The following is a 12,500-nucleotide window of genomic DNA, read 5'->3' as shown; positions in this document are numbered from 1 at the left end:
TTTCCTGAGGGGGGGGGGGAGGGAAGGGAGGAGGAGGGAGGAGGGAGGGAGAGGGAGAGAAGGAGAGGAGGGAGAGGGAGAGGGAGGGAGGGAGGAGGGAGAGGGGGAGGAGAGAGAGGGGGAGGAGAGGGAGGGGGAGAGGGAGAGATAAAGAGAGGGGAGAGTGAGAGAGAGAGAGTGAGAGTGTCACACGCTCACAATTTAGGTGACGAGAAGATGGAGGAGGAAGAAGAAGAAGAAAAAAGGAAAATGAGGAGGAAAAGGAAAGAAGGAGGAGGAGGAGGGAAAGATGGAGGAGGAGGAGGAAGAAAAGGAAAAGGAGGAGGAAAGGAAAAGAACAAGAAGGAGGAGGAGGGAAAGATGGAGGAGGAAAAGGAAAAGAAGAAGGAGGAAGAAGAAGAAGAAAATGAAAAGGAGGAGGAAAAGGAAAAGAAGAAGAAGAAGAAGGAGGAGGAGGAAGAAGAGAAGAGGATACGGCCGGTGTTTTCCCATCCAATCTGTCGCCTTTGACATCCATTCGTCTGGATTAAGAGCGGATTCCCGATAACCGGCCGCGCGAACTTTCTCGGCGTCCGGACTCCCCGTCGGACCGTCGGGCGCTGCGGTTACGCCAAGACCCTTCCCGAAGCCGCTGTCGGGAGCCAAGGGGGGAGGGGGGGGAGGGGAGGATTCGTGTGCAGCTGTGTTCCGCAGCGGTCGGGCGAAGGGGGTACGGGGAAGATGTTAAGCTTTTGATCTCTGTTTTCTCTCTCTGTCTCTGTCTGTCTGTCTGTCTCTTTTTCTCTTTCTCGTTCTCTTTCTCTTTCTCTCTCTCTCTTTCTCTTTCTCTTTCTCTTTCTCTTTCTCTTTCTCTTTCTCTTTCTCTTTCTCTTTCTCTTTCTCTCTCTCTTTCTCTCTCTCTCTCTCTCTCTCTCTCTCTCTCTCTCTCTCTCTCTCTCTCTCTCTCTCTGCTCTCTCTCTCTGCCTCTCTGCTCTCTCTCTCTCTCTCTCTCGCACCGCACACGCACGTGTAGCGCAGCACACACACACACACACACACACACACACACACACACACACACACACACACACACACACACACACACACACACACACACACACACATACATCACACCATCACACCACATCACACATATTTCCCTTTACATGCTTCCCACTCTCCCCATAAGTGAGCGTAGGGAAGTGGTGGTTTTCACTTACGCCCCATCCCCTCCCTCCCTCCCCCCTCCCCATCCCCTCCCCCCTCCATCTCCCTTTCACTGCCCCACCCCGCCCCTCCCCCCCCTCATCTCCCTTTCACCCCACCCCGTCCCCTCCCCCCTCCCTCCCCCCCTCCCCGAGTCGCCTCAATGGAGCTATGGCTTGAAAAGCTCTCTTTTTGAAATGAACATCCTCGCCATCTGTGTTGGTGAAAGAGCTAAAATGTTTAACAAAACTTGGGAGGGTTGGGGAGGAGGGGAGGAGAGGGGAGGGAGGGAGAGGGAGAGAGAGGGAGAGAGAAGGGAAGGGGAAAAAAAGAGGGGCCGGGGCGAGTGATTGGGTGGGGAGAGAGAGAGGGGAGAGAGAGAGAGGGGAGAGGTGTGAGGAGATATTGTAAAGGCTGATGTTTGATATTGTTTTGCTGGTGGATATTTTTTTTTTTTTTTTTATCATCTCTCCCCCTCTTTCTCTTTCTTTCTTTTCTCTTTCTCGGTCTCTCTCTCTCTTTCTCTCTCTTTCTCCCCTCCCCCCCCCCCCTTGTTCCATTTGATTGGCTGTGCGTTAGGCTTTTCGATTCGAGGGGAGAGAGAGAGAGAGAGAGAGAGAGAGAAGAGAGAAAGGAGTAGAAGAGGAGAGGAGAGAGAGAGAGAGAGAGAGAGAGAGAGAGAGAGAAAGCGAGAAAGCGAGAAAGCGAGAAAGCAAGAGGGAGGAAGAGGGAAATAGAAAAATAAGAGAGAGAGAGAGACACGAGGAGAAAAGGGAGAGAAGAGAGAGAGAGAGAGAGGGAAAAAACTTTCTCTTTCTCTCTTCCCATTGAGAACTTTTGCGTCGTTGGGGGTAACATATGTTGAGTTCGAGAGATCATCATTCTTCTCGACCGTGTTTGCGCGAATGGTGTATGTGCGCCCGTGTGATGTTTATTCATGAGGTCCCATTTTTTTTTTTCATTTTGTCACTTTTGCTCTTTTTTTATTGTGTATTCTTTCTCTCTCTCTCTCTCTCTCTCTCGTGGAGGTCATTTTTTTGTGTGATTTTGGTTATTTTTGTTTTATTTATATTTTTCTTTTTTTTAGATACCAAATAATAAAGATTTAACATAATTTTTTCTCCATTTATTTTCTTTTTTTTTAGATGCCAAATAACAGAGACAATATTTTTTCTTTTTTTTTTAGATACCAAATAACAGAGACTTAATACTTCCCCTTTCCTTGCAGCACCCATACCCATCTGAGGACCAGAAAAAACAGCTGGCGCAGGATACGGGCCTAACAATCCTTCAAGTCAACAATTGGTAAGTACTTACATTTGCCTTTCGAGTCGAGAGTAGACGCGCCCAGAGCCACGGCCGGACACACGGGTGGGGTGGGCGTGGGTGGGTGGGGTGGGCGTGGGTGGGTGGGGAGAGGGACCAAAGCTATTTCTTAGATTCAGTTGAGTGGAGTTGTTGGTGGGGTGTCGGTTCAGGGGTTAAAGGGGGTTTTAAAAGGGGAGATGAGGATGGGGAGGTATGGTGGGGAGGAGGAGGTAGGAGGAGGAGGTAGGAGGAGGAGGTAGGAGGAGGTGGAGAAGGTGGTGGAGAAGGTGGTGGTGGGGGAGGAGGAGGAGAAGGTGGTGGAGGAGGAGGAGGAGGAGGAGGAGGAGGAGGAAGGGAGGGAGGTTTGTAGCTCTATGTGGGTTCATCTGAGGGATTTCCGAAAATGAGGCGAGGCTTCTCTGGCCTTTGCTTTGGGTGGGAGGTGAGGGGAGGGGAGGGGAGGAGGGGGGGAGGGTGTAATGACCTGACATAACGCTTTAACTTGCTTTTTCATTTTTATTCGGAGAGGTTTTGGGCTTTGTTTCCCCTTATATTTTTTATGCCCGTGTGTCTGGCGGTGGTCGGGTAGCGGTTAGGATTTTCGGTTGTAGGACGAGGATTCTCCAGACCATAGGAACTTGTCTGGACCTGAAAGAGCCACTGGTGTTTGCGACGCGCGGGTGTCGCCTCGCCTGCTGGGGAAGCACAAAAAAAAAACATTATATCTTGAAGGGTTTTATGTATGTATATATGTGTTATGTATGGGTATGTTTATATATTTATATGAGCTTACTCATATATATACGCTGTATAAGTAAATATCCACACGGAAGCTTTACATGTCTTGTACAGTCTCAGAAAGATAACTTTGTTGATTTCGCCGCCTCGCTTTCGTGACACTCGGAGAGCGCCGATTCCTAGGTGGTCGGGAGGGCGCCCGTGGCTCTGTCTCAGGAGGCCTCGAAGACTCTCCCTCGACCTTGAAGCGAGCGAACGAGCCGAGCGAAGGGCGCCCGAGGACCGAGGGGAAGGCGCTGAAGTGGCCTCGAGTGTTTGCCCGCAGCCAATTCCCGACGGCGAGGAAGTGGCGTCGGCAAACAAACAAAAGGGCCCCGCGGGACGATGTCGTCCGCAGCGCCGTGTGCTTTTGTTATTACTCCGCCGTCGGCCGCGATCTCGGTGCCCCCTGGCCCTCTGGACATCAGTCGGCCGCCGCCCCTCGATCGCTCACTCCGCCGCCCTCGCCGCGGGCTGGGGCGGGACGCTGCATTCTGGGAAAGAGCGGGTGTCCAGCGGAGGAGGGCCGCGGGGTCGCCATTGACGGTCACCCAGCAGATCAGAACTAATTGCTATTGATGATTTCTGGTCGAGCGAAGATTACGCCGTAACACTTTGGCATCAATGGGTGCCCGAGGGGGGAGGGGAGGGGTGGGGGGGAGGGGGAGAGGGGGGGAAAGGAGGAGAAGAAAGGATTTACAAGAAAGAAAGGGAAGGTGATGGGGCGATGGGTTTTGCTTTCTTTCTTGGGCCTTGTGTGGCAGCGACGCGGAGACGGGGAGGCACGCTCTTCCCTCTCTCTCTCTTTGTGTTGATTTGTCGGGTTATCTCTCTCTCTCTCTCTCTCTCTCTTCTCTCTCTCTCTTCTCTCTTCTCTCTCTCTCTTCTCTCTCTCTCTCTCTCTCTCTCTCTCTCTCTTTCTCTCTTTCTCTTTCTCTTTCTCTCTCTCTCTCTCTCTCTCTCTCTCTCGCTCTCGCTCTCGCTCTCGCTCTCGCTCTCGCTCTCGCTCTCGCTCTCGCTCTCGCTCTCGCTCTCGCTCTCGCTCTCGCTCTCTCTCTCTCTCTCTCTTTCTCTTTCTCTCTTTCTCACTTTCATCCTACTCTTCCTTCCTTTCCTCAGCCAGAGCCTTAACCCCTTCAGTGTCTCCTCATGGCCCTCCCAGTGCCTCCGCCTCTTCGGTGCCTCTGCCTCCCCGGTGTCCTCCCCAGAGCATTTTTCAGGACCTCCCCAGTCTATTTTCACCTCTCCAGTGCCTCAGTCTCCCCAGTGCCTTCACCTCCCCAGTGCCTTCACCTCCCCAGTATCTTCACCTTTTCAGTGCCTCACTCTCCCCAGTGCCTCCACCTCCTTCCTCTCCTTTCACCTCCCCAGTGCCTCCTCCTCTTCACCTCCCCAGTGCCTCCTCCTCTTCACCTCCCCAGTGCCTCCACCTCCTTCCTCTCCTTTAGGTACAGTTTGCAGTCAGTGTCCATTCCTCTCGGAGTTTTTCCCTCGCCGCTAAATGTTTTTGACCAAAAATTTCCCCCGTGAGAGAGAGAAAGAGAGAGGGAGAGAGAGGAAGAGAGAGAGAGAGGATACACACCCACTCACTCTCGCGGCTCGCCTCCAGGTCATACATTTTAATCCCTAATAAATACGCCTCCCGCCTATATTTATTTAATCGAGAAAACAGGGGATAAGGCAGAGGCGAGAATAAATGAAACTGAATGCCACGCCTGGACAGCGCACCATGTTTACCGGCAGTGCGAAAAGCGAATAGACGGGGGCGGCGGTGCCAATAAAGAAAGGGGGAGGGGGAGGGAAGGAGGAGGGAAGGAGGAGATGGAGGAGGAAGAAAGGAAAGAAGGGGGAAGAAAGGAGGAGGGGGAGGGAAGGAGGGAGGAAGAAAGGAGGAGGGAAGAAAGGAGAGAAAGGAGGGAGATGGAGGGGGGATGGAGGAAGAAAGGAAAGGAGGGGAGGAAGGAGGAGATGGAGGAAGAAAGGAAGAGGGGAAGGGAGGAGGAGGAGAACAAAGCGCGAACCGAAGAAAGCGAATGATGAAGGGACTAGGAAGGAAGCGACATAACAAAAGCAGAAGAAGAAGAAGAGGAAGAAGAAATAGAAGAAATAGAAGAAGGAGGAGAAGGAGGACGTTGAGGGGAATGATGACTCGCCGGCCTAAGGAAATGAAGCGGAAGGAATCATTTACAGGAAGTGGAAGGACGCTGCGAAGGGAGTTGGGGGGGGAGGGGGGAGATGTCGAAAGGGGGAAGGGGGGGTGAGGGAAAGATGGAGAAGGAGGGGGAAAAAGGGGAGAGAGAGAGAGAGGGAAAACTATGGAGTGAAGAGAAAAAAAGGGTATAAAGGAAGGAGGAAAGAAGGAGGAGGAGGCAAGCGAGAATGGAGGAAGAGATAAGAGAAGCGAACGAATCAGTAAATACGGTAAATCTCAAAACAAAGAAATATCTTATCCGAAAAACGCACAACTTAAGGTAAACACATAAATCCAGATTTTTCCTTCCTTTTTTTCCCTCTTCTTCCTCTTCACATTTCCCTCCTTCCCCTCCCTCTTCCTCCTCCTCCTCCACACCTTCCCCCTTTACTTCCTCCCCCTCCTCCTCCTCCTCTTCCCCCTCCTCATCCCCCCCCCTTTCCCCCTTCCCCTCCTCCACACCTTCCCCCTTTCCCCTTTCCTCCCCTCCTCCTCCTCCTCACTTTCCCCCCTTCCCCCTCCTCCTCACTTTCCCCCCCTTCCTCTTCCTCTTCCTCTTCCTCCTTTTTTTTTCCTTAATCCTTCGTGTCCAGTGTATATACGCACGCAGGAGCTCCCAAGAAATTATGGCCCGGCTGGAGGAATCCCTGAGCGAAGAAAAATGGAAAATAACAAGCGACGAGATTTTTTTGTGTTTTTTCCAGTTTTTTTTTTTTTCGTTTTATTTGCGTGCTTTATTCATTTCTTTCTTTTTCTTTTTTGAGTTGTTTTCTTTCTACTTTTTACTTTTTTACTTTGTTTTCGGGATGTGTTTTATTCTTTGTTTTGGTTTTGTTTCGTTATTTTTATTTATTATTTTTGTTTTTTTATTTGTTGGTTAATTTTCATTTTTCATTCAGTTTTGGTTTTTCGTTTTTATTTGTTTATCTTTTTTTCGCTATGTAGATTTATTCGTTATTTGTTTTTAATTCACTTTCATTTCTATTTATTCTATTTGTTTATTTTTATTAAGTGATTTATTTATTCATTATTTCCTCTCTCTCGCGTCGCAGCTTTTTGGGGCGGATTTAGGTCAGTCTCTCTATCTATATATCTATCTATCTATCTATCTATCTATCTATCTATTTATCTATTTATATCTCTCTCTCTCTATCTATCTCTCTGTCTATATATATATATCTCAATCTGTCTATCTCTCTCTATCTATCTCGCTATCTATCTCTCTATCTATCTATCTATCTGTCTGTCTATCTATCTATCTATCTATATATCGTCACACGGGAGGGGTAGACTGGCTGGGGAGGGGTGGGGGGGAGGGTGGTTGTTTTAGTTGCTATTATTAGTAGCATCTCTATTATTGTTATTATTATCATCACCATTATCGCTACTGTTATTATTACCGCCATCATTATAGTCGATAATCTCCACGATCATTAGGGTCTTCTGGCCCTTAATGAACCCCGGGCTTCCTCCCCCTGTCCGAGGCACCCTCCCCCCCCCACCCCTGTCCGAGGCGCCCCCCCCCCCCCCTGTCCGAGGCGCCCTTCCCCCCCCCCTGTCCGAGGTGCCCTTCCCCCCCCCCCCTGTCCGAGGCGCTCTTCTTCCCCCTGGGCAGAGAGGGTTCGAGGGAGCGACGCCCCCATGGAGCCGGGTTGACCTGCAGTGGCGGATCGAGGGCGGGCGGGCGGGCGGGCGGGCGGTCAGGAGAAAGGAGGGGGAGGGGATGGACAGGGAGGGGGTGGGGGGTGGGGGGGGGTCGCAGGGAGAGCGCTGGAGCGTGGCGGGCCCCGGAACTAATGACCTGGAAACTTTCCTTCCCCTCGGCTAAGAGACGACGCTAATGGCCCTGCCCCTCTCCCCCTTCCCCTCTGTCCTGTCCCTCTCCCCTCGTCCTCCTTCCCCCTATCCTCCCTTCGCGTCTCCTTTCCCCTCTGAGGGCTGCCCTTCCCCCTCCTCCTCCTCCTTGGCGTCCTCCTTTCCCTCTCCCTGGATTCTCTCCCTCTCCCTCTTTGCTGATGTGGTCTTTCTCTTCGTCTTTCGTTCTCTCTCTCTCTCTCTCTCTCTCTCTCTCTCTCTCTCTCTCTCTCTCTCTCTCTCTCTCTCTCTCTCTCTCTCTCTCTCTCTCTCTCTCTCTCTCTCTCTCTCTCGCCTCTTCCATCTCCTTCATCGGGATGAAAAAAGGACAATTTTCTTTTGTCCTCCCTTCCTTCCTCACTCTTTCCCATTTTCTCTCCTGACAACCCTTCTGATTCTGCGCTTCTCTCTCTCTCTCTCTCTCTCTCTCTCTCTCTCTCTCTCTCTCTCTCTCTCTCTCTCTCTCTCTCTCTCTCTCTCTCTCTCTCTCTCTGTCTCCCTCTCTCTGTCTCCCATTTTCTTTTTTCTTCTTTCCATTGTTCTATTTCCTTTCCACTCATCGCTTCATCCCTTTTATCCCTTGTCCACTTATCCTCGTCTCTTCTCCCTCTCGTCTTCCACCTCTTCTCCTCTCCTCCGCTTCCTCCATCCTTCCTTCACACTCCATCTCACTTCCTCCTTCCGTCTCCTCCCCCTATCCACCTCACACTCCATCTCACTTCCTCCTTCCGTCCCCTCCCCCTATCCACCTCCTTCCCTTCCCAACCCTCCTCACCCTCCCTATACCCCTCTCACCTCCTCCCTATACCCTCTCACTTCCTCTCTCCCCTTCCCCTCTCACTTCCTCTCTCCTTTCCCCCTCCCCCTAACCCTCTCCCTTCCCCCTCACCTCCCCTCACCCTCTCCCTTCCCCCCATCTCCTCACCTCCCCCCCCCTTCTCTTTCCCTCCCCCTTCCCCCCATCACCTCTCCTCCTCACCCTCCCTTCTCTTTCCCTTCCCCCCATCACCTCTCCTCCTCCTCCCCCCTTCTCTTTCCTTATCCTTCCTCCCTCTCTCCCTCACCCCCCCCCCCCTGCGAGTTCAGCGAGTGTGTTGGGCTCTTAGCAGAATTAAAACTTATGTTAATGACGCAACCAGGAGTTGGAGCAATTACGCGTGAAGGAGAGAGAGAGAGAGAGAGAGGGTGAGAGGTGAGTGAGAGAAAATATATATATATAGAGAGAGAGAGAGGAGAGAGAGAGTGGTGAGGGAAGGAAGTGAAGAGAAAGTGAAGGGAGAGGAAGAGAGAGAGAGAGAGAGAGAGAGAGAGAGAGAGAGGGTGAGGAGAGAGAGAGAGGGAGAGAGAGACAGGGTGAGAGGAGAGAGAGGAGAGAGGGAGAGGAGAGGGAGAGAGAGAGAGAGAGAGAAATCTATTTTTTATATTTTTATTATTTTTATTATGTATATATATATATATATATATTATATATATAATCTATTAGTGAGAGGGTGAGGAGGGAGACAGGGAGGAGGGAGAGGGAGGGGAGAGAGAGGGTGAGAGGGAGAGAGAGAGAGAGAGAGAGAAAGTGAGAGAGAGAGAGAGAGGGAGGAAGAGTGAGAGAGGGTGAGAGAGAGAGAGAGAGAGAGAGAGAGAGAGAGAGAGAGAGAGAGAGAGAGAGAGAGAGAGAGAGAGAGAGGAGAGAGAGAAGTGAGAGAGTGAGAGGAGAGTGAGAGGGTGAGAGTGAGAGGGTGAGAGGGTGAGAGGGTGAGAGTGAGAGGGTGAGAGGGAGGTGAGAGTGAGAGGGAGAGAGGAGAGAGGAGAGAGAGAGAGAGAGAGAGAGAGAGAGAGAGAGAGAGAGAGAGAGAGAGAGAGAGAGAGAGAGAGAGAGAGAGAGAGAGAGAGGAGAGGGAGAGGAGAGAGGAAGAGAGAGACGAGTGAGAGGGTGAGAGGGAGAGTGAGAGAGGGAGATGGAGGGAGAGAGGGAGGGAGGGAGAGGAGGGGGGAGAGAGAGAGGGTGAGAGGGTGAGAGGGAGAGAGACGAGTGAGAGAGGGTGAGAGGGAGAGAGGGAGGAGGAGAGAGGGTGAGAGGGTAGAGTGAGAGTGAGAGAGAGAGAGAGTGAGAGAGAGAGTGAGAGAGAGAGTGAGAGAGAGAGTGAGAGAGAGTGAGAGAGAGAGTGAGAGAGAGAGTAAGAGAGAGAGAGAGACAGAGAGACAGAGAGAGAGGGAGAGAGGGAGTGGGGGGGAGAGAGGGAGAGGGTGGGAGAGAGGGAGAGGGAGAGGGAGAGAGAGGGTTGAAGAGGGAGAGGGAGAGGGAGAGAGAGAGTGAGAGGGGGAAGGGAGAGAGAAAGAGAGAGATAGAGATAGAGACAGAGATAGAGAGGAAGGAGGAGGTGGGGAAAGAGGAAGGAAGGAGAGAAAGTCGACAAAGGCGAAGAAATAGGCGGTAAATAGGACGAACATATAAATATAAGGAAAGAGAGAGAGAGAGAGAGAGAGAGAGAGAGAGAGAGAGAGAGAGAGAGAGAGAGAGACGAGAGAAGAGAGAGAAAGAGAAAGAGAGAAAGAAAAGAGAGAGAGAGAGCAGCCTTCCTGCATATCTCCCCCCGCTCCCTTCCATCCTCTCCCCCCCCTCCCTCCCCCTCCTCCCCCCCTCCCCTCCCAATAGTGATTTTCAGGGTCTGGTTATTTCGGGAGTTATCCTTGTTTTATCGCACTTCGGAATCCCGCTCGATTGGGTCCCTGATGGGCGCGCGGGCGGAATTAGGAGCTCCGTGATGGGCGTGGGTGGCTGGGTGTTTTATTTTTTTATTTTTTTTTTTTTTCTCTCGTGGTGGGTTGGGGCGCGGGAGTATGTAGGGGGGGGGGGAGTTACACGTACGCAGACACGCACACGTACACACACACGTACATGGACACGTACACGCATACACACACACACACACACACACACACACACACACACACACACACACACACACACACACACACACACACACACACACACACACACGCACACACACACACACGTACACACACAGAATACACTGCACTGCAATACGAAACAATATTGAAAACCACCCAATCGTGTATCTATCGAGGCTTGAAGTTGCTAACACCAAATTTCTGGCAAAATAAAGTAAATTCTAGCAAAAGGGGTATGGGGGGAGGGGGAGGGAAGGGGAAGGGGAAGGGGAAGGGGAAAGAAGGAAGGAGAAAACTTGGGAACGTCATTCCAGCTTCAGTGAGCAGCTGAAACACTCGCTTCTGCCCCCCCCTCTACCTCTACCTCTCTCCCTCTCTTATGCTCTTTCCTCTCCTGCCATCCCCTCTTCTCCCCTCCTTCCCTTCACTTCTTCTCCCCTCCCCTCCCTTCCCCTCTTCTCCCCTCCCTTCCCTTCCCCTCTTCTCCCCTCCCTTCCCTTCACCTCTCCTCCCCTCTCCTCTCTCTTACTTTTCCCTTCCCTCCTCCCCCCTCTCCCCTCTCTGTTACTCTTCCCCTCCCCCCCCCCCTCCCCTCCCATCCAACCCGGGCAACACTTGCTGTTTGTTAACCAACTTTAAATTGATTGTCTTCAGTTCTTAACTCTGAAGAAATGTGAGGGGGAGGGGAGGGGAGAGAGAGAGAGGGGAAAGGGAGGAGTGAAAAAGTTTTAAAACTTTCCCCCTCCACCTCCCCCTCCTTCCCCTCCCTCCTCCTTCCTCCCCCACCCATTCCCTCCACCCCCTCCTCCTTGTCTCTCTCTCTCATCCCCCTCACCCCTTCCCCCCTCTCTCCTTCATCCCCCCCACCCCACTCCCACCCCCCACCCCCCCACCTCCTCACCGGACGCGCAATAAAACAAAATAATTGGATTCAACTTCGGGGAATTTTCATTGTGTTGGGATAAGCGGGCGTGAGGGCGTGAGGGCGCGAATGGTCCCCGTGTCCTCCGTCTTAACTTGGGCCGAATTTTAGGAACTGAGGAGGAGGCTAAGGAGGAGGAGGAGGGAGGATGAGGAGGGAAGGAGGAGGGGGGAGGAGAGGGAGGGGAGGGTTGTTGTTTGTTGTTCTTTTTTCGTTTTTTTTCTGAATTTTCTGGGTTTCTTTTTCTTTTTTTTCTTTTTTTCTTTCTCTCTCCCTCTCTTCTTCTCCCTCTCTTCTTCTCCCTCCTCCTCTCTTTCTTCCTCTCTCTTCCTCTCTCTTCCTCTCTCTTCCTCTTTCTCCGTCCCCCCCTTCCCCTCCCCCTCTCCTTTTCCCACGCACTCGCATCTTCGTACAATTTAGTTTCTTCTTCCAATATTCATGCTCCTTGTTACGAATTCCAAGTCATGAAACAAAAAAAAAACAACAAAAAACAAATAAAAAAAAATATATAAAAAGACACTGGGTTACACAACTTACCCGCTGCGTCCGTGAGTTTTATGTGCCCTCCCCATGCGACTCCCCCCCCCCTTCCCCACTTCCCCTCCCCATCCCCATGTGGGAACCTCCCTTTCGCCTTCTCTTTCTCCTTGTAGGAATTCTTTTCTCCTTCTCTCCCCCTCCCCATATGGGAATTCCTCTCCCCTTCTCCCTCCCATGCGACCCCCTCTCTTACCCTCCCCCCTCCCCCTGTAGGAACCTCTTTTCCCCTTTTTCTCTCCATGTAGGGATCCCCTTTCCCCTTCCCCCTCCCTATGTGTGGGTTCCTTTACCCTCCCCATTTATCCATCTTCCCCCTCTCCCCCTTCCTCTTCCAGGCCCGCTACACAACGAGTTATAACGTGTTTGTAATTATACTGCAGCGAAACCCTTTCTCTCTCTCTCTCTCTCTCTCTCTCTCTCTCTCTCTCTCTCTCTCTCTCTCTCTCTCTCTCTCTCTCTCTCTCTCTCTCTCTCTCTCTCTCTCTCCTTTCCTCTTGTCTCGCGTATTAATCTCCAGTATCTTTTCTCTTCAATTTTCCACGTTCTCTTCATTATCCTTATCGGTCTATCTGTATTTCGAAAGGTCGTGTCCATTATCGCTGTTCTCGGACCAGTATGCAAGTGTTTGTGTGTGTTAACTTCTTTTTCGTTATTTTATGATTCTTTTATTAGCTATTAACCCTTCGTCCGTAAGTTGTAACTGCCTTTAATATCTAATTCGACGGGGAGTGATTACAAGATTTTTTTTTAGAATTAATAGTCTTGATTTCTTTCGTTTGTCCATTTTATTCGAGTTTGCCACAAAAGCGCGAAAGAAT

At 51.2% G+C, this 12,500-nt stretch overlaps 1 protein-coding gene across 11 annotated transcripts in view; it reads left to right on the top strand.

The window, feature by feature from the left end:
* hth (Meis homeobox homothorax) overlaps window positions 1–12,500 on the top strand; it is a 738,118-nt gene that overhangs the window by 599,236 nt on the left and 126,382 nt on the right. For all 11 annotated transcript variants that reach the window (XM_070117562.1, XM_070117567.1, XM_070117566.1 and 8 more), the window contains one exon: window positions 2,415–2,491. In XM_070117562.1, the coding sequence (XP_069973663.1) occupies window positions 2,415–2,491 (77 nt within the window). The remainder of the gene's footprint in view (window positions 1–2,414; window positions 2,492–12,500) is intronic.

Source organism: Penaeus vannamei, chromosome 40 (genome assembly GCF_042767895.1).
Source record: "Penaeus vannamei isolate JL-2024 chromosome 40, ASM4276789v1, whole genome shotgun sequence".
Lineage (NCBI taxonomy): Eukaryota > Metazoa > Arthropoda > Malacostraca > Decapoda > Penaeidae > Penaeus > Penaeus vannamei.
Note: the sequence above shows the minus strand (reverse complement) of the source record. Positions and strands in the feature narration are given on the sequence as shown.